Below are 23,086 nucleotides of genomic sequence, written 5' to 3'. Positions count from 1 at the left end.
TAAATCTAGAGGTATTTTAGAACCACAAATAGCTGTGGCGAATATGGTGTGTATCGGTCTATGGATTGCTATAACCTCCATATAGACCGATCTTTCGATTGTAGTTCCTGAGCTTCTAGAAACCGTGGTTTTAATCCAATTTTAAATTTAGAGGTTTTTTAGGACCATAAATAGATTTTCAGAAAATGGTGTGCATCGGTCCATGTTTTGGTATAACTCCCATAGATACCGATCTCCCGAGTTTTCTTCTTGGGCTTTTAGAAACCGTAGTTTTTATCCAAATTTTAAATCTAGAGGTTTTTACGACCATAAATAGATGTTCCGAATATATTGTGTATAGGCACACATTTTTATATAAGGGGGGATATATAAAAATTTGTACCTGTACACAATGTATTCGGAACACATATTAAAATTTGGATAAAAGCTACTATGAATCCACCCTCTGGATTCTGTAGGTTTTCAGTACCACAATTAGGTGTGCTGAATTTGGGGTGTATCGGTGCATGTTTTTGCCATAGCCCCCATACAGACTGATCTCCCGATTTAAGTCCTTGGGCTTATATAAACAGTAGTTTTTATCCGATTTGCCTGGAATTGTAACGGCTTTAGTAATTTTTTCGGCCTATTTGGTAAGGCCTCCATATAGACCGATTTCATTTCTGAGGGTATACTGATCATGAAAATTGTTTGAAACTGAAAGTAAAATTTCCAGATTTTACTTCTTCTAATCATTTGAATAATAGAGGTAAAAATCTAGAGAATTTATATTTAAAATCAAGTCGTTATTTTATCTTTTTTCTTGTACACTTACACGAGATGTTTATGATTCCTCTAAAACTCAAACAAAAATGGTTCTTATAAATCAAGAATCTGATCTAGTCTTCATAGGTGGAATCTTTAAATATATCTTCGGGAAGCGTACTGGCTGAACTGATCTGCTTCGAACCCCCTGAAATTCTGTATATAATATCAAGTTTTCAAAGGAAACTTGATATGGTGGTGGGTATTTAAGATTCGGCCCGGCCGAACTTACTGCTATATATACTTTTTGTTTCTTTTTTGAGTGGAATTTTCTAACTCTGGAGAATATTGGGTCACTATTTCGGGTAGGTTGACTTTTTAAGGAGACCATTTTTTTGCAAATATAAATTCATCAAATTTATTGTCATATTTTCAAATATTTCCATTTTGGTCTGCAACTATTTTTGTGATACTTATAGTAAGAGTTTTCAAATGTTGACTGCATAAATAACAATGTACACTTAACAAGTCCGCTGTTAAAAACTATACTTAAATCCTACAGTTAAATTGCCGGTGGTCTTTTATTCGTTGATCTTTAAGGAAGACGTTTCTCAAAAATCTATGCAGAATGTTCCTTGAAACAAGCCCCATATTGGACAGCAGCTTCACAGCTATGGAAAAATATAAAAAATTAATTTTTTTATTTTTACTCAAAACCAATTAATACTTACGGATCACTATCCACTTCCAAGTCTTCACATGCTTCAACCAAAGCTGTTGCTTTTTCAGCATCATCTTGATATATAGCTGCTCCTACTTCTATGGCTCTATCCTTGACTAATTTGCCATCGACCAACTGCAAATAATATTTGGAAATTAAAGATTTCTGAAGCCTAAGGCTCGCTCTTGTTGAAACTTACAACTCCGAATTTCTCCATTACACATGCGGCCATACATTTGCCTTCTTGTGTTAAAGCTCCTTCATGGGCTCTGAGGGCTTCGACATCAGCTATAATATTTAATGAATAATGTGATAGTGGATAAAATTATCTTTTTTGTTTAATATCAATGTTTACCATCAGTGGCTCCCTTCTCTTCCTTGCAAGCCATTGCTACAGCAACAGCATTTTCTTTGGTTAACTCCTCATCGGCCTATTAGAGAAAATATGTCAATCCAATTAAAAACAATCAAAGCAATATTTTGATATGTAAAACTATTAATTTATATTCATAATATTAGTTTACTCATGAGTGGACCCCCATTCAATTCCCAAGTTAAGGATCCATTTTTATACCCTCCACCATAGGATGGGGGTATATTAACTTTGTCATTCCGTTTGTAACACATCGAAATATTGCTCTAAGACCCCATAAAGTATATATATTCTGGGTCGTGGTGAAATTCTGAGTCGATCTGAGCATGTCCGTCCGTCCGTCTGTTGAAATCACGCTAACTTCCGAACGAAACAAACTATCGACTTGAAACTTGGCACAAGTAGTTGTTATTGATGTAGGTCAGATGGTATTGAAAATGGGCCATATCGGTCCACTTTTACGTATAGCCCCCATATAAACGGACCCCCAAATTTGGCTTGCGATTGCTCTAAGAGAAGCAAATTTCATCCGATCCGGCTGAAATTTGGTACATGCTGTAAGTATATGATCTCTAATAACCATGCAAAAATTGGTCCATATCGGTCTACTTTTACGTATAGCCCCCATATAAACGGACCCCAAATTTGGCTTGCGATTGCTCTAAGAGAAGCAAATTTCATCCTATCCGGCTGAAATTTGGTACATGGAGTAAGTATATGGTCTCTCATAACCATGAAAAAATTGGTCCACATCGGTCCATAATTATATATAGCCCCCATATAAACCGATCCCCCGATTTGGCTTGCGGAGCCTCTAAGAGAAGCAAATTTCATCCGATCCGGCTGAAATTTGGTACATGGCGTTGGTATATGTTCTCTAATGACCATGCAAAAATTGGTCCACATCGGCCCATAATTATATATAGCCCCCATATAAACCGATCACCAGATTTGACCTCCGGAGCCTCTTAGAGGAGCAAAAGTCATCTCATCCGATTGAAATTTGGTCCGTGGTGTTAGTATAGTGTCTCTAACAACCATGCAAAAATTGGTCCTCATCGGCCCATAATTACATATAGCCCCCATATAAACCGATCCCCAGATTTGACCTCCGGAGCCTCTTAGAGGAGCAAAAGTCATCCCATCCGATTGAAATTTGGTCAAAGGTGTTAGTATAGTGTCTCTAACAACCATGCCAAAATTGGTCCATATCGGTCCATAATTATATATAACCCCCATATAAACCGATCCCCAGATTTGACCTCCGGAGCCTCTTAGAGGAACAAAAGTCATCCCATCCGATTGAAATTTGATCCGTGGTGTTAGTATAGTGTCTCTAACAACCATGCCAAAATTGGTCCATATCGGTCCATAATTATATATAGCCCCCATATAAACCGATCCCCAGATTTGACCTCCGGAGCCTATTAAAGGAGCAAAAGTCATCCGATCCGGTTGAAATTTGGTACGTGGTGGTAGTTTATGGTATGTAATAACCACGCAAAAATTGGTCCATATCGGTCCATAATTATCTATAGCCCCCATATAAACCGTTCCCCAGATTTGACTTCCAAAGCCTCTTGAATAAGCAAAATTCTTCCGATCCGGTTGAAATTTGGTACGTGGTGGTAGTTTATGGTATCTAACAACCACGCAAAAATTGGTCCATATCGGTCCATAATTATCTATAGCCCCCATATAAACCGTTCCCCAGATTTGATCTCTGGAGCCTCTTGGAGGAGCAAAATTCATCCGATCCGGTTGAAATTTGCAACGTGGTGTTAGTATAAGGCCGCTAATAACCATGCCAAAATTGGTCTGTATCGGTCTGTAGCCGATCCCCAATCACACAAAAATTGGTGCATATCGGTTCATAATCATGGTGGTGGCCACCAAAAATAATCTACCAAAATTTTATTTTTATAGAAAACATTGTCAAAATGCTATTTCTATATAAAATTTTGTCAAAATTTTATTTCTATAGAAAATTTTGTCAAAATTTTATTTCTATAGAAAATTTTGTCAAAATTATATTTCTATAGAAATTTTTTTCCAAATTTTATTTCTATAGAAAATTTTTTCCAAATTTTATTTCTATAGAAAACTTTTTCCAAATTTTATTTCCATAGAAAATTTTGTCCAAACTTTACTTCTATAGAAAATGTTGTCAAAATTTTATTTTGTCAAAATTGTATTTCTATAGAAACTTTAAACCTAATTATATATGTATTTAATCGGTCTTTTTTAGTTTAATATATACCACGTATGGACTATGTGTATATGTATATATTGCGGTGTTAGGAAGTTTTAAGACACCTTGCCATCGGCAAGTGTTACCGCAACCCAAGTAATTCGATTGTGGATGACAGTCTTTAATAGAAGTTTCTACGCAATCCATGATGGAGGGTACATAAGCTTCGGCCTGGCCGAACTTACGGCCGTATATACTTGTTTATAGCTGAATCCGAAAGACGAAATTAATAGAACTAAATGTTTTGAATAAAATGTAAATTTGATTGTAAAATTAATTTCATAACAGTTCGCAAACGTTTATTTTTATTTTTTTATTTAATTGTTTACCGACGACGAGTAGGTATATTTTTGTCGGCTTACCCGTCAAGCCGCTGGAGCCGGTGGCAAAAATTGAGTGTCAACAGCTACCGACAAAAGCACGTCGACATAATTCTATGATATAATGTTTAGTAAAAAATTCAATCCAGTGGCCTAAGCTGGCCGCTTCTGGGCGATTGCTTCTCCTATTGTTGACGACATAGTTCCGAGTTTTACGTATCTTCTAGCAAAGCCTAAAAATTCAACCAACACACAAACAAAATCTTCCTCTTTTCATAAAGCCATCTACAAACCGCTTCAGAAATTGGTCGATATGTCTCTAACTAAACAGCGATACGCAGATGGAAATTCGGCTCCTGAGGGCTTTTGCGTTAACTCGTGTGGCACACACCCATCAAAATTTTGTCGAAGATTTCTTGCCCTTAAAAGAAGAAGACGCAATTCTCTGATATAATACTTTTTCCTTGTAAACAAACTATTCGATGAAGTCGTTATGTCGCTACAGTTAAGTGATTCGACTTAAAAATGGGTATCTTTACAGGACTTTAGTAATTCTAAAAAATTCTTCAAAATTAATGAAACCGTCTTTAAATTTATTGACCTTTTGTATCTCGTCTACAAATCTCTAGGTCTCTTTTTTACAGACATATTTTACGTGAAACACGACATAATTTCTACTTGAAAAGAGTCTGAATTGGGAAACTTAAGTTGTTGTAAAGTATTTTGATAAGAAAAAAAGCAGAAAAAACGAATGAATTCAAATTTGTTTCCTAGTATCAAGTACGCAAAACTGAATTTTAAGGGAGAATTGTGTCTTACTTGTATATTTACTTCACTTCTCGTATTCTTTGGCTCGAAATCATTTCCAAAATTATTAGTGTAAAAACAAAATCTTTCGAACTGTGCAAGCGTTTATTTTTTTTTTTCAGTGCATATCCAATGTCCAAGATTTTAAACAAATTTTGATCTCTGATAAATGTTGAAGATCCGATAAAAGTTGCGAGCTTCCGACGTCGCTCGTCAAATCGATTTTTACTCACGGATTTCCACAATCATATGTTATTCGAACTTTAAATTTGGAAACAATTCATTTTCCAAAGCACACTTCACTTTATAGCCAAAAGATTTACTAGAGGTTTAACTCCTAAAATAACGTTACCTTGACTTATCAAGCACACATAAATTCGTCCATACTCACAGTTTTAACTTGGTATTAATATTTCTTGCTAACCCAGCAAAATATGTGCATGTTGTTCTAAAGCTACAACTTTAAAAGCACTTCCAAAAATTCCTTCGAAAGATGTTCTACACAGGAAGTTCTTTTAATTCAATTTTTTATACATCGTTTTTTTTAATATATTCAATGGATAATTTTAATTTTGTGTTTGTTTCAAAGATGTTAAAAAAATGAGTAAGAATTAATAAAATTGAACAATTTATTTAATTTTTTTTTTTTTGATAAAAATGCTAAATCATTCTAGAAAAAAAATATAAAAATGATTTGCAAAATACCACAAAATTTATTAATTCACTTCCAAAACACTGAACTCGGATCACACCTTAAGAAGTGATACAAATTCAGTGCTTCCGGATCAATAAAGAACATTTTCACTACTTTTTTGGCGACAATGCTGGGAATATATGTAATTTTGGTAAATGTTGCTTTTTTTAAACTACCAACTCCTTATTTTTTGTTATCTAACAAAAATTTAAAATCTAGATTATGTATGGAAAGTCAACTTGGTTTTAATTCAGAAGACTTAAGAAACGAACTTGAAAGCCATTTTGGTTTCATCACAAAAGACTTAGGAAACGAACTTGGAAAGATATCTTGTTTCATTTCAGAAGACTTAAGAAACGAACTTGAAAAGCCATATTCGTTTCTAACTAAATGAAAGACTTGAGGCACGAAAGAGATTTAACTCCTAAAAAAACGTTACCTTGACTTATCAAGCACACATAAATTCATCCATACTCACAGTTTTAACTTGGTATTAATTTTTCTTGGAAACCCAGCAAAAAATGTGTATGTTGTTCTAAAGGTAAAACTTTAAAAGCACTTCCAAAAATGTCCTTCAAAAGATGTTCTTTATTTTAACTACACAGGAAGTTCTTTTAATTCAATTTTTTATATATCGTTTTTTCATATATTCAATGGATAATTTTAATTTTGTGTTTGTTTCAAAGATGTTACAAAAATGAGGAAGAATTAATAAAATGGAACAAAATATTCATTTTTTTTTTTTTGATAAAATTGCTAAATCATTCTAGAAAAAAATATAAAAATGTTTTATTTTGCAAAATATCACAAAATTTATTAATTCACTTCCAAAACACTGAATTCGGATCACACCTTAAGAAGTGAAACATATTCAGTGCTTCCGGATCAATAAAGAACATTTTCACTACTTTTTTGGCGACCCTGCTGGGAATATATGTAATTTTGGTAAATGTTGCTTTTTTTAAACTACCAACTCCTTATTTTTTGCTATCTAACAAAAATTTAAAATCTAGATTATGTATGGAAAGTCAACTTGGTTTTAATTCAGAAGACTTAAGAAACGAACTTGGAAAGCCGCTTTGGTTTCATTACAGAAGACTTAAGAAACGAACTTGGAAAGCGATCGTCTTTCAATTCAGAAGACTTAAGGAACGAACTTGAAAAACCATATTCGTTTTTAACTAAATGAAAGACACGAGGCATGAACAACGATATAAGACTATTTGTGTCTTAAGTTTTTCATGCTGTTAGATACCAATAGGGTTTCCATGTTTGTTTCTTAAGTCTTCTGAATTATATGTGTCCACATAGTTCAGAGAATCGTAGGTAAATAAATGAATATCAGTAACGCCTTATTTTAGTTATGTATACTCTATTATTTTTTATTACCTTAACATAACACAAGACCACAGTTACAAATAGCAAAACACCGAAAATTTTCATATTTCTTAGATAAAATACCAACTACTTTTACTTAGAGTTTAACAACAAATGAACTAATGTTTCCAATACCTTGATGTATTTATTAAACATAGTTTTCCCCAATTGATTCTATTCGTGCTCAAATTATCCATATGCAGTTTAATAAATATGGGAATTTTTTCACTATATGTGAGCACTTCAATTAAAATCACAAAAAAAACGAAATGCAACGAAAAATTCTATTGAAATCACACATCGATCTGTTGGAAGAGATAATACGATGAACAGCTAGATCTAATGATATAGTCAAAAGCAAGCCATTTATCTCACCAATTGTTAGGAAAATATTAGCATGCAATTGACACGTACTCAAAAAATATAGCCACTTCATTCATTGCTCCTTCGACCTATGTGTAGCTACTGGAAGAGTTATCAATTATTTGAAAGGCCAATAAAAATTATGGTCAATTAAATATATAAAGTTATTTTTTTCTAAAATTTTTCATATCTGAAAGTTAAAGATAGAAGAAAATAATTCCAGCCCCATCATTGTGTGTATACGATATGAATCTTTATGGGAAAGATGTTCAACAATAGCTATAGCTTCTGAGTCATATCGCGTATACTTTATAACATGTAGCTAGCAATTTAAGTTTTATAATATATCAGAATAAAATGTGCAAATAGGGAATTGATTATGATTATATTGCTACACTGAGAAAACTATTGCTATGGCTACAAAGTTTTATTAGTTTATTCAAATTACGAGGATTTCCTAAAAGATACAAGAAATTTCTACAGGCACATAGTCATTCAAGCTAACTTCTCCATTGTCAAAACGTGCTTTTCGGCACTTCACACTATAAATAGGTCCACTTAGAGAATTATATTGTCATTTTAAAAGCATATTTGTCGAATACTTCCAGTAATATTTGTTCATTAGCATCAAAGTTCTCAAATTAGAAGACAAATCTTATACTCTAGTAACATATTTTACTGTGTATATATAATACCTTTAAAACATTTTCAGACAAATAACGCTTAACAGCCTATTACCTGCATAGGATTTTAAATGCATTCTTTCACAAGACGTAATTAAATAGGGGATTTCCACGTATTTAAATGTTTTTTTACATTCATAACCTAAAGACAAGGGGTATACGAGTACAGTTTATTTTAATTTTTATACACTGCGGGTATTATAAATTAGTACATATGTTTCCAACACCCAGAAAGAAACGAAATAGACACATGATGTTCTTGGCATTATTGTTCAGGGTCGGCCCCTAATTGAAGCATATTCCACCAAATAACGCGTTGCCAAAAAAGTAGTGAAAATGTTTTTTTTGATCCGGAAGTGGCGTATAATTGGTGCAGCAGCGATGACTTTAACATGGGCTTGTCATATAAAGGATGTCTACCATTTCAGTAGCCGTTGCACTGAATTTGCATCACTTATTAAGTGTTTTGGTTGTGAATTAAAACATTTCGAATATTTTGCCAAATAAATAATTTTTATAATTTTTTATGATTTTTAATATATTCTGCTTGGCAGAAATATTTGACTTTAAATATTTTCAAAAATTTTCAATTTTTCTAGATTGGATTTAGTATTATAATAATTTGTACCATTTAATTAATTCTTACTTTGTTACCCATTTGAAACAAAAAAGTTAAAATTACGCATTAAAAATATTAAAAAAAGCGAATATAAAAAATTGTGCTTTTAAAGTTGTGCCTTTAGTATAGCTTCAATTTCCCTTTTTATGGCGGGGATGGAGAAAATTTTACCCAAAAACTATCAAGCAACTAACTGTTTCGCAACACTTTATTTCTATAGAAAATTTTGTGAAAATTTTATTTCTATAGAAAATTTTGTCAAAATTTTATTTCTATAGAAAATTTTGTCAAAATTTTATTTCTATAGAAAATTTTGTCAAAATTTTATTTCTATAGGAAATTTTTGTCAAAATTTTATTTCTGTAGGAAATTTTGTCAAAATTGTATTTCTGCAGGAAATTTTGTCAAAATTTTATTTCTGTAGGAAATTTTATCAAAATTTATTTTCTATAGGAAATTTTGTCAAAATTTTATTTCTATAGGAAATTTTGTCAAAAATTTATTTCTATAGAATATTTTGTCAAAATTTAATTTCAATAGCAAATTTTAAATTTTTTTTCTATAGAAAACTTGGAAAGCCATATTCGTTTCTAACTAAATGAAAGACACGAGGCATGAACAACGATATAAGACTATTTGTGTCTTAAGTTTTTCATGCCAATATGATTTCCATGTTTGTTTCTTAAGTCTTCTGAACAAAAAAAAATTATTCCTGTAGGAAATTTTTTCAAAATTTAATTTCTATAGGAAATTTTGTCAAAATTTTATTTCTATAGGAAATTTTGTCAAAATTTTATTTCTATAGAATATTTTATCAAAATTTTATTTCTATAGGAAATTTTGTAAAAATTTTATTTCTATAGGACATTTTGTCAACATTTTATTTCTATAGAAAATTTTGTCGAAATTTTATTTCTATAGAATATTTTTGTCAAAATTGTATTTCTATAGAAATTTTTGTCAAAATGTTATTCCTACAGAAATTTTTGTCAAAATTTTATTTCTATGGAAAATTTTGTAAATTTTTTTTTTCTATAGAAAATTTTGTCAAAATTTTATTTCTATAGGAAATTTTGTCGAAATTTTATTTCTATGGAAATTTTTGTCAAAATGTTTTTGTCAACATTTTATTTCTATAGACAATTTTGTAAATTTTTTATCTATTGAAAATTTTGTCAAAATTTTATTTCTATAGAAAATTTTGTCAAAATTTTATTTCTATAGGAATTTTTGTCAAAATGTTAGTTCTATAGGAAATTTTGTCAAAATTTTATTTCTACAGATTTTTTTAAGAACTTTTATTTCTATAGAAAATTTTGTCAAAACTTTATTTCTATAGGAAATTTTGTCAAAATTTTATTTCTATAGGAAATTTTGTCAAAATTTTATTTCTATAGGAATTTTGTCAAAATTTTATTTCTATAGAAATTTTGTCAAAATTTTATTTCGATAGGAAATTTTGTTAAAATTTTATTTCTATAGGACATTTTGTCAAAATTTTATTTCTATAGAAAATTTTGTCGAAATTTTATTTCTATAGAATATTTTGTCAAAATGTTATTCGTATAGAAATTTTTGTCAACATTATATTTCTATAGAAAATTTTGTAAGTTTTTTGTTTATTGAAAATTTTGTTAAAATTTTATTTCTATAGAAAATTTTGTCAAAATTTTATTTCTATAGGAATTTTTGTCAAAATGTTAGTTCCATAGGAAATTTTGTCAAAATTTTATTTCTACAGAATTTTTTATAGAAATTTTATTTCTATAGAAAATTTTGTCAACATTTTATTTCTATAGAAAATTTTGTCAAAATTGTATTTCTATAGAAAAATTTGTCGAAATTTTATTTCTATACAAAATGTCAAAATTGTATTCCTATAGAAAAATTTGTCGAAATTTTATTTCTATACAAAATGTCAAAATTGTATTCCTATAGAAAATTTTGTCAAAATTTTATTTCTATATAAAATTTTGTAAAAATTTTATTTCTATAGAAAATGTTGTCAAAATTTTATTTCTATAGAAAATGTTGTCAAAATTTTATTTCTATAGAAAATTTTGTCAAAATTTTATTTCTATAGAAAATTTTGTCAAAATTTTATATCTATAGAAAATTTTGTTAAAATTTTACTTCTAAAGAGAATTTTGTCAAAATTTTATTTCTATAGAAAATTTTGCCAAAATTTTACTTCTATAAAAAAATTTGTCAAAATTTTATTTCTGTAGAAAATTTAGTCAGAATTTTATTTCTATAGGAAATTTTGTCAAAATTTAATTTCTATACAAAATTTTGTCAAAATTTTATTTCTATAGAAACTTTTGTCAAAATTTTATTTTTATACAAAATTTTATTTCTATACGAAATTTTGTAAAAATTTTATTGCTATAGGAAATTTTGTCAAAATTTTATTGCTATAGGAAATTTTGTCAAAATTTTATTGCTATAGGAAATTTTGTAAAAATTTTATTTCTATAGAAATTTTTGTCAAAATGTTATTCCTATAGGAAATTTTGCCAAAATGTTAGTTCTATAGGAAATTTTGTCAACATTTTATTTCTATTGGAAATTTTGTAAACATTTTATTTCTATAAGAAATTTTGTCAAAAGTTTATTTCTATAGGATATTTTATCAAAATTTTATTGCTATAGGAAATTTTGTCAAAATTTTATTTCGATAGGAAAAATTTTATTTCTATAGAAATAAAATTTTGACAAAATTTCTTATAGAAATAAAATTTTGACAAAATTTCCTATAGAAAAAAAAAAATTTGCTAAAATTTCCTATCGAAATAAAATATTGACAAAATATATTTTATTTCGATAGGAAATTTTAGCAATTTTTTTTTCTATAAGAAATTTTGTCAAAATTTTATTTCTATAGAATATTTTGTCAAAATTTCATTTCAATAGCAAATTTTGTAAATTTTTTTTCTATAGAAAATTTTGTCAAAATTTTATTTCTATAGGAAATTTTGTCGAAATTTTATTTCTATAGAAAATTTTGTCAAAATTTTATTCCTATAAAAAATTTTGTCAAAATTTTATTCCTATAGGAAATTTTGCCAAAATATTAGTTCTATAGGAAATTTTGTCAAAAATTTATTTCTATCGGACATTTTGCAAAAATTTTATTTCTATAGAAATTTTCATTGTTGTTGTTTTTATTGCAGCTTAAAACCATACATTGACTAAACTACAAGTGTAGCTTAACCAACAGAGGAAAAGAATGTTTGTCAAATTTATTTTGGGCAAAACCCTATAGACTGCAAGATGTTTGGATGGACGCACGTTTCGGAATTACCACATTCCTCATCAGCATCATCTACTTGCAGCAAAACTATCAACCAATTATCAGAATAAATTCAGGCAGTTCATTAAACCCAACAATGAACCACACCGAAAACAGGTTTTGTATGATAGCCGGCTTATGCCGAAATTTTCGTCAAAATATCATTCCTATAGAAATTTTCTCAAAATTTTATTTCCATAGAAATTATTGTCAAAATGTTATTCCTATGGAAAATTTTTGTCAACATTTTATTTCTATAGAAAATTTTGTCAAAATTATTTCTATAGAAAATTTCGTCAAAATGTAATTCGTATAGAAATTTTTGTCAAAATGTTATTTCTATAGAAAATTTTGTCAAAATTTTATTTCTACAGAAAATTTTTTCGAAATTTTATTTCTATAGAAACTTTTGCCAGAATTTTATTTCTATAGAAAATTTTGTCGAAATTTTATTTCTATAGAAAATGTTGTAAAAATTTTATTTCTATACAAAATTTTGTAAATACTTTATTTCTATACAAAATTTTGTCAAAATCCCAGCAAAAAAAGAATCGCCAAAAAAGTAGTGAAAATTGGCGCAGAAGCGACGATGTCCACCATTTCAAATGCCGTTCCGAATTTAGTGTTTTGAATGTAAATACAAAAATTTTGCAATAATTTGCCAAATAAATAGTTTTTTAAATAAATTTTTATGATTTTTAAAAATTGTACCGCATTTTTGGGAGAACATTTTTGGAAGTGCTTTTAAAGTTGTGCCTTTAGAAGCACTTCCAATTTTTTTGCTGGGATGTTTTTTAAATTTTTTGTCTATAGAAAATTTTGTCAACATTTTATTTCTAAAGAATTTTTTTTCAAAATTTTATTTTTATAAAAAATTTTGTCAAAATTTTATTTCTATAGAAAATTTTGTCAACATTTTTTTTTCTATAGAAAATTTTGTCAAAATTTTATTTCTATAGAAAATTTTGTCGAAATTTTATTTCTATAGAAAATGTTGAAAAAATTTTATTTCTATACAAAATTTTGTCAATACTTTATTTCTACACAAAATTTTGTAAACATTTATTAAGTATATCTTTGTTTGAAAGGAATATTTTTCAAAATCTACCAAAACATCAAGAATTCTACCAATCTACGGAACCATAAAAAATATACAATTTTCGGTAGGATTCTACAACTGTGGCAAACGTGCCCCAAAGTAGATCTAGCCATGTTCGTCTGTCTGTGAACACATTTTTGTAATTAAAGTCTAGGACGCAGTTTAAGCCCAAATGACTTTCCTAATTAACAAAAAAAAAAAAAACAATATTTCCGAAAGCGCACTTTTCCACTTTTTCAAAAAGTTTACTTTTCCAAAAATGTGAAATAAATCGAAAAGTTGACATTTTCTTTCTCTTTACTCTCTCTCTCTCTCTCTTTCTGTATGATATCTCCAAACTATAAATTTTCCCAATCTACATGGGCCATGTCATCCTTTTTTATTGTGAAGGGGGAAATAGCATTGATTATAGCAAAATTTCAAAGAAAATTTATAGCAAAATTTATAAAAAATCTCTTTGAAAGCACTGAAAAATATTTTTGGGCTTGAGTTACGAATTTCCACCTAATTTTTAATAGAAATTCAATCATGGAATTGATAATATCAATCACCGACGCAAATTAAAAATTTAATTGATTCTATTAATTTTTCTTGTTGTATTTTGTTTTGATTAAACAATTTATGGAATTAGTTTTTTTTAATTTAATTATTTTAAATTAATTAATATTACAGGGATTCGCGTTAGTGAATACGAAATAGGAAATGTCTAGCAAAAACAAAACTGTATATTTATTGGAAATATTGAAATTAAAACAAAGACCATTTCTTCTTGATTTTAGAGCAAAATTGAATGAGTTCCATATTTCATTTCACAATCATCTAGAATATGTTTCTATGACACAATTTTCTCTGGACCCACAAATGCGATACACAAATTTGTAAAGATCCTTCTAATCCCTTCCTAGCGGAGCTCTCATAAGAGTATCCTCAATTTTCCTCCAATTCAATTAGCCAACATTCGAAATAAAAACTCTATTTTATAGAAACATATTTAACTCGTTTTATTATATCGATAATAGGCCATAATTAATGTTCACAATCATATGTCGGTTAGTTTTCCATTTCAGCCATATCTCGTTCACGTTGTTTATATGCAAGAAAACTGTCAATCTTTTTCAGATTATATGCTCCAACAAATGACAATGTAATGGGCGATGTTTCAGCAATGCAAGAGTAAAATAGTTCTGTAGCTTCGCATCTTGAAAAGAGAGAATAAAAAAAAATAAATATTTAATACAAATAAAAAAATGTTAATTTAATAATTATTTATGTATAAATTAATTTAATGGATTTTGTTAAACTTTAGCTTAAGTTAATTTGATTTAATTAAAAAATAAGTAATTTACTTAAATTTAATTTAAGCTAATTTAATTATTTTACAATAATTACAATTTTAAATGCGAGCTAATTGGACATGAATTTAAATATTTTAGTTTTAGTTTTAATTTTAATTTTTTAGTTTAGTTTTAATTTTTTAAAAATTTTTTTAATATAATAAACTTACTTGTCAGTATTTGGAGGAACTTTCTTGAAACAGGTTCTTGCTGCAATTTCAGCTATCTCTCTGTGGAAGGGATTACGGCGTGAGGCTAAATATCCAGTAGTTTCAGGAACATTTCTCAAGAAGTTTCCACGTTTATTAAACTATAAAGGGTAGATTTTATTATTTCATTGTTTATAACTCACGAGGCGATATAAAAAATTATTATGATATTAAAATATCTCAGTATTTATAGTTACACAAAATAATTTTATAAGAGCTATTATACGACGTTAAGTGAGTAAGCGAGTATAATGCCTATGCGCCATTTTACTCGTGCCAGAAATTGGTCGGGCAGAAATGGCCTTCTTTTTTGGATGGCTTTATACCGCGATTGTAAGACCTGTGGTCACATATGGTTGTCATGTTTGGTTGACAATCGTGAACCACCAAAATCATATGTCGAGAATAAATAGGATAAATAGGACTGCACTTATTTACATGACAGGCGCTATGAGGACCACAGCCACAGCCGCTTTGGAGGTACTGATGGGAGTTATCCCACTCGATTTACACGTAAGGAAGACGGCGGACCTGACACTTCTTAGACTTAAGAGCTTGAACACGCTGGAGTGGACAGCCTGCAGGCATACTGAGATTCTGGCCGGGCAGTATAGAGAGACGGACCATATGGCCACGAAGCAAGTATAGAGGAGTGGGAAGACAGGAGGATACCCTTCGGAACCCTGAACATGTATACGGACGGGTCAAAGATGGAGGAAGGAACGGGCAGCGGAATCTATTGCAGTGAACTAGAAATAAGGAAGTATTGCAGTATTTTTCAGGCTGAGATTTCTGCGATCACAAAGGCTGCTGAGTCGCTGTTGATGAGGCCGTTATTCAGAAGCGTTACCAGCTTCTTCATCGACAGTCGAGCAGCTATACAGGCATTGTGCAGTGCTGACATAAGGTGTAAGGTAGTCAGCCGCTGTCGTAGAAAACTCAAGGTTCTCACTGAACAGCATAATATAACTCTGTGCTGGGTACCTGGGCACTATGGGATAATAGGAAATGAGGAAGCGGATGTACTGGCTAAGGAGGGCGCTTGTGGAACGAATAATGTCCTAGCGGACATTTTTTCTCCACTGTCTTCTTATCATTACAGGAAATATGATGACGCTGGGTTTCTTCGGTTGGTTGCGAGCAAACCAAGTTGATATGGGACGAAAAGAAACGTAGGAACTGCGAAATTTTGATGTCGATGAACAGAGAAGAATTGCGGGCACTGATTGGTATCATAACAGAACATAACACACTTGGGAAACACATGGCTCTCACTGATCTGCGGGAGTGCAGCTTAAGGAACATACTTGCATTCATCAGGTCCTCTGGTTGGTTGTTCTGAGTTTTCTTTCAAAAAGAACGAGCAGGAGGAAGCTTTGGGACAAAGCGGACCGCATCGGAAGGAAGAAGATGGAAAGATCATATCATCGAATCACAATGGACCTATACTGGTCTAAGTGGACATCAATTTGAACACAAAAATTGATGTCATCCTCTACAATCTAACCTAACCTAACGTTAAGTGAAAAAAATCAGTCAGTAATCTTAGTAATACTTACTGATATTTAAATTAACATACATTACATTCAAGCTTCAAATATTGACCACAAAAGTCATTGTTAACTACTGCGGAAACCATACCCATAGAAAAAAATCTTCCTTCTGGAAAAAAGACCAAAACTTTTTTTCTCACAACTTTTACAAAAATTTGACTTTTTTCTTTAAATTGTCAATTTCAAAAATTACGAAAAATTGACATGTTTAGCGTGTAGTCTTCAATTATTTCACCTTTACAAATCAGAGCCACGCGATTATGCAAAAGTTCAGAATTTTTACAAAACTGTGAATTTTCCTTTAAAATGGCCATCATCATAGGATGGTGATGGGGGTATAATAAGTTTGTCATTCCATTTGTAACACATCGAAATATAGATTCCTGACTATATAAAGTTTATATATTCTTAGTCAGGGAGATCCATGTCAAATATTATGAACTATGGCAAGGAAGTTGGGTCTGTTTGGAAGGTTGCGAGCAACCCAAATTGATATGGGACGAAAAGAACCGTAGAAATCGAAATTCTGATGGCGATGAATAGACAGGATTTGACACCTGGTCCTAACACATCTGGGAAACATATGGTAAGAATTGGGCTGAAAGATGATAACATTTGCAGATGGTATCTGGACCCGGAAGTTACGAAAAACTCGTAGCACTTCCTGTGCCTGTGCCTGTGCCCACCATTATTATTTAGTAGCAACAGAATATTGTGCTCTCACCGATCTGCGGAAGTGTAGCTTAAGGAACACACTCGCCTACATCAGGGCATCTGATTGGCAGTTTTAAGCGAATTTAAGGAAGTCGAATAAAAGGAAATTCTTGAGCGTCTTTAGAAAGAAGAAGTTGACATAATAACCCTGAGGAATCACAATGGATCTATAGTGGTCTGATCCAAAAATTGCTGACATCCTCTACAACTCAACTCAACCTGACAGGACCTGACATAACCTAACCTGTCTGTCTGTCTGTCTGTTGTTACCACGTTTCAATAATAAAGCAATCGTGCTGAAATTGTGCATACACTCATCGTTAGTCTGCAGATAGGTCAAGTTCGAAAATGGTCTATACTGAAAAATGCAAAATATTCCTCTCCATAATTTTTTTATAGAAATAAAATTTTGAAAAAAGGTTCTATAGAAATAAAATTTTGACAAAAAATTTCCATACAAATAAAATTTTCACAAAATTTTCTATAGAAAAAAATGTTGACAAAATTTTCTATAGAAAAAAATTTTGACAAAAATTTTCCATACAAATAAAATTTTCACAAAATTTTCTATAGAAAAAAATTTGACAAAATTTTCCATAGAAAAAAATTTTGACAAAATTTTCTATAGAAATAAAATTTTGACAAAATTTTCTATAGAAATAAAATTTTGATAATTTTTTATAGAAATACAATTTTGAAAATTTTTTTTATAGAAATGAAATTTTCACAAAATTTTCTATAGAAATAAAATTTTCACAAAATTTTCCATAGAAATAAAATTTTGACAACATTTTTCTATTGAAATAAAATTTTGAAAAATTTTCCTTAAAAATAAAATTTTGACAACATTTTCTATAGAAATAAAATCTTGAAAAATGTTCCATAGAAATAAAATTTTGAAAATTTTTCCATAGAAATAAAATTTTGAGAAATTTTTCTGTAGAAATAAAATGTTGATAAAATTTTCTATAGAAATAAAACTTTGACAAATTTTTCTATAGAAGTAGAAGTGGTGTAATCCAAAAATTGCTGACATCCTATACAACTTAACCTGACTGGACCTAACCTAACTTGTATGTCTGTTATCACGCTACAATAATAAAGCTATAGTGCTGAAATTGTGCATACACTCATCGTTCGTGTGCAGACAGGTCAAATTCGAAAAAGGCTATATCGAAAAATTGCAAAATATTCCTCTCCATAAATTTTTTTTAGAAATAAAATTATGATAACATTTTCTATAGAAATAAAATTTTGACAAAATTTTCTATAGAAGTAAAATTTTGAAATAAATTTCTATAAAAATAAAATTTTAACAAAATTTTCCATAGAAATAAAATTTTAAAATTTTTTCCATAGAAATAAAATTTTTAAAAATTTGCTATAGAAATAAAATTTTGAAAATTTTTCCATCTAAATAAAATTTTTAGAAATTTTTCTATAGAAATAATATGTTGATAAAATTTTCTATAGAAATAAAATTTTGACAAAATTTTCTATAGAAGTAGAAGTGGTGTGATCCAAAAATAGCTGACATCCTCCTGACTGGACCTAACCTAACCTGTCTGTCTGTTTTTATCACGTTATAATAATAAAGCTATAGTGTTGAAATTGTGCATACACTCATCGTTAGTGTGCAGACAGGTCAAGTTCGAAAAAGGCTATATCGAAAAATTGCAAAATATTCCTCTCCATAAATTTTTTATAGAAATAAAATTTTGATAAAATTTTCTATAGAAGTAAAATTTTGAAATAATTTTCTATAGAAATAAAATTTTAACAAAATTTTCTATAGAAATAAAATTTTGACAAAATTTTCCACACAAATAAAATGTTCACAAAATTTTCTATAGAAAAAAATTTTGACAAAATTTTCTATAGATATAAAATTTTGATAATTTTTTTTATAGTATTTCTATATAAAATTTTGTCAACATTTTTTATAGAAAAGAAATTTTCACAAAATTTTCTATAGAAATAAATTTTTTACAAAATTTTCTATAGAAATCAAATATTGACAAAATTTACTATGGAAATAAAATTTTCATAAAATTTTCTATAGAAATAAAATATTGACAAAATTTTCTACAGAAATAAAATTTTGATAAAATTTTCTATAGAAATAAAATATTGACAAAATTTTCTACAGAAATAAAATTTTGACAAAATTTTCTATAGAAATAAAATTTTGATAAAATTTTCTATACAAATAAAATTTTGATAAAATTTTATATAGAAATAATGTTTTGATATATTAAAATTTTTTGTTTGTAAAATTTTCTCCAAATTTTGGTAGATTTTTTTTTGACTTTAATGCATGGACGCCACAATTTTCATCCGATTTTCTTGAAATGTGAAACAATTTTTATACAAATAAAATTTTGGGAAAATTTTTTATAGAAATAATTTTTTGCAAAAATAAGATATTTTTGTTTGGTAAATTTTTTTTATAAAATTGTCTTTAAATTTTGGTAGATTATTTTTGACTCGTGTGACAATCGTGCATAAAAGCCGCAATTTTCATCCGATTTGCTTGAAATTTGGAATCTGCAGTTAATTGAAGTCAGCAAAGAGCTGTGCTATGGTCCATGGTTTAATGTAGCCCCAATATAATTCTATCTTTTGATTTGTCTTGTTGAGGCCGTGGATGGCACTCGATTTGACTTGAATTTTAAAGACTATATTTTCAAAAGATTTTCTTGAAGGGAAATTTAAGATGCATCCGAGAAATTAAACAAAAACAAAATCCTACAAATCTAAAATCTAATGCTACAGGGAGCCACCGTGGTGCAATGGTTAGCATGCCCGCCTTGCATACACAAGGTCGTGGGTTCGATTCCTGCTTCGACCGAACACCAAAAAGTTTTTCAGCGGTGGATTATACCACCTCAGTAATGCTGGTGTCATTTCTGAGGGTTTCAAAGCTTCTCTAAGTGGTTTCACTGCAATGTGGAACGCCGTTCGGACTCGGCTATAAATAGGTGGTCCCTTGTCATTGGGTTTAACATGGAATCCGGCAGCACTCAGTGATAAGAGAGAAGCTCACCAATGTGGTATCACAATGGACTGAATAGTCTAATGGCGTTTATGTTGCCTTGGTGTTACTCTACTTTTTTCCTCATTGTATTTTCGACCAAATGACAGTGCCATTCCAAAGTTATTGTTAATTCATAATATTGTGAGGGATACAGGGTCCAAAATCTATGATAGTGTCCTATAGTGTATTTTGCCATCAATTTCGAGAATGTTGCCCCTTATTTCTCAATCGAAATTGCCATAAGTGAGCCTGATACATCGGGCTGCCACCTAACCTTACCTAACCCAATGCTACTAATTTCAAATTTGTTTTCGGAAAGTTCAAATAGAATTGGGCATTTGTTCCCAATTGGTTTAAGACAAATTGATCACAATTCAATAGAAATTTCTTCTATGTAAAGATACAGATTTTAAAGTCCAACTTCCCAAATCTAAAAAACGTCTTCATTGGAACCTTTTTCGACTTTTGGTCAAAATTCGGATTCTTTTTTCAAAGGCAAACGTTTTTGCGCAATATTTTTTTTTAGGGTAACTGATTGACATTATTCTTTAAGATTAACCAAATATGCATAAAAGTGGTTCAACTATTTTTGTTTTTTTTTTTCGGAGTTTACAGTGGCTCAAAATCAAAATCAATTGCACTGAGATATTTTAATCACTTAAGATTATTGAAAGTACGCAACTTACCAACAAACATTCTTGGAAAATACAGGCACGGAAACAAGGTGATTTGGGAGTGGATCCAGGGCGTATATAAAGAAAATCATCAATTTCCACTATAAGAAAACAAAATATATGTAAAATTTTTTCCATGAAAAATTCTCTCTGGACCAACCTTTAGTGGTTCCATGCTCATCAGTGCATTTTTTAATAGTATCCTTTAAGAATTCTCCAGTACACCAATAATACTAAAAAAATTAAACCAAAATTGGGATTCAAACAATATTCCTTTGTATTTGAAATTGTTGTTGTTTTTTGTCACTTACAGCATTCAGAGCCTCAGTACAGGCCAATGTTGCTAAGAGTAAAACGGCGACAGTGAATTTCATTATTCCGTTGGGTTTTCTTGTGTTGTGTTGTCAAAAACAAACTGTTAATTATTGGTGATCTTTTGGAAAACTTCATCTGATTTTTATATAAAACAAAAAAAAATGATTTCGTTTCGCCGAAGAGGTGAATGATCTTTGGATTTTCAAAAAAAACACACACACACACAGCGCAAAAACGAAAAAAGTTTGATGTTTGTAGCAAACGTCTGGTGAATTCTTTTTGCTTTCATTTTTTATATTTAACAGCTAATAAAATATATGAACTTGTCAAAATTGATTGAAAGTGGGTTGATTGTTTATGTATCGAAATATGGTATCAGTTACCAAATGAATTACATATTATTGGTGAAGGGCTAATTGAAGATTAATTAACTGAATATGGGATATGTTTTAAGCGGATATTGTGAAATATTGGAGTTATACAAAAAATATTCTTCTTATTTGTTTTTGTTTGTTTAATGAATACTGTGTAATATCAATAATTCTTCAAATTAATGTTTGATTGAGTGCAAACTTGTAACTCCAATATTTTTTTAACTTTATTAAATACCATATTTTCCCTCTGCTCTGGATGCTCACTTTTACAATAATAATTTTGATGTGTAATATTGAAAAATAATCAAAATATCACTTATTGAATAAATCTGTACAAACATACGTCATTCAAAAATACATATTAATTAAAAAACAAGTATATATGGCCGTAAGTTCGGCCAGGCCGAATCTTATGTACCCTCCACCATGCACCCAGAGAAGGAATATGATAACCTCAAACATGTTTTAAGAGCAAAATGTTATTTTTGGGTGGTGACCATGTAACATGGTTTTCGCAACCATGTTATTTTCTCGGAAATCATGTATCTGATTTCGGCAAGCAGGTTATATTTGACGAGAAAATAACATTTTAGCAACAAACATGTTACATGGTCACCATACAAAAATAACATTTTGCTCTTGACACATGTTTGTGGTGATCATATTCCTTCTCTGCGTAGTATGTGTAGGTAAGTCTACAAATAATTACGAATCGATATGGACTTTTGCACGGTACGTAGAGAGCCAGAATTGAAATATGGGGGCTATATACAATTATGAACTTGATATGGACCAATTTTTGTGCGATTGGGGATCGATTTATCGAGGGCTATATATATAACTATAGACCGATATGGACCTAGTTAGGCATGGTTGTTAACGGCCATATACTAGCACAATGTACCAAGAGGCTCCAAAACCAAAGCTCGGGATCGGTTTATATGGGGGCTATATATGATTATGGACTGATATGGACCACTTCCTGCATGGTTGTTGGATACCATATACTACCACCACGTACCAAATTTCAACCAGATCGGATGAATGTTGCTTCTCCAAAAGGCAAAGGGGGTCAAATCTGGGGATCGGTTTATATGGGGGCTATATATAATTATGGACCGATTTCGACCAATTTTTGCATGGGTGTTTGAGGCTATATATTAACACCACTTACCAAATATCAACTGAATCGGATGAATTTTGGTCTTCCAAGAGGCTCCGGAGGTCAAATTTGGTGATCGGTTGATATGGGAGCTATATATAATTATGGACCGATGTAGACCAATTTTTGCATGGTTATTAGAGACCATATACTAACACCATGTACCAAATTTCAGCCGGATCGGATGAAATTTGCTTCTCTTAGAGGATTCGCAAGCTAAATCGGGGGATCGGTTTATATGGGGCCTATATAATTATTGACCGATGTGGACCAATTTTTCCATGGTTATTAGATACCATATACTAACACCATATACCAAATTTCAGCCGGATAGGATGAAATTTGCTTCTCTTAGAGGCTCCGAAAGCCAA

General features: G+C 30.1%; 2 protein-coding genes across 2 annotated transcripts; both read right to left on the bottom strand.

Moving 5' to 3' along the window:
• Positions 1 to 1,134: 1,134 nt before the first annotated feature.
• On the bottom strand, positions 1,135 to 7,450 carry LOC142230236 (general odorant-binding protein 19d-like). Its single transcript, XM_075300875.1, has 5 exons — positions 7,300 to 7,450; positions 1,821 to 1,896; positions 1,665 to 1,753; positions 1,476 to 1,600; positions 1,135 to 1,415 (listed from the first exon to the last, which is right to left on the bottom strand). The coding sequence occupies exons 1-5, from the start codon at positions 7,351 to 7,353 to the stop codon at positions 1,364 to 1,366; spliced, it is 396 nt and encodes a 131-aa protein (XP_075156990.1). The 5' UTR covers positions 7,354 to 7,450; the 3' UTR covers positions 1,135 to 1,363.
• A 6,868-nt stretch (positions 7,451 to 14,318) lies between these two features.
• On the bottom strand, positions 14,319 to 21,482 carry LOC142229883 (uncharacterized). The gene is made up of 5 exons (XM_075300457.1): positions 21,176 to 21,482; positions 21,025 to 21,097; positions 20,877 to 20,965; positions 14,848 to 14,987; positions 14,319 to 14,541 (listed from the first exon to the last, which is right to left on the bottom strand). Exons 1-5 carry the CDS (start codon positions 21,236 to 21,238, stop codon positions 14,394 to 14,396), a joined length of 513 nt encoding a protein of 170 aa, XP_075156572.1. The 5' UTR covers positions 21,239 to 21,482; the 3' UTR covers positions 14,319 to 14,393.
• Between the last annotated feature and the right edge of the window lie 1,604 nt (positions 21,483 to 23,086).

Source organism: Haematobia irritans, chromosome 3 (assembly GCF_050003625.1).
Source record: "Haematobia irritans isolate KBUSLIRL chromosome 3, ASM5000362v1, whole genome shotgun sequence".
Classification (NCBI taxonomy): Eukaryota; Metazoa; Arthropoda; class Insecta; order Diptera; family Muscidae; genus Haematobia; species Haematobia irritans.
Note: the sequence above shows the minus strand (reverse complement) of the source record. Positions and strands in the feature narration are given on the sequence as shown.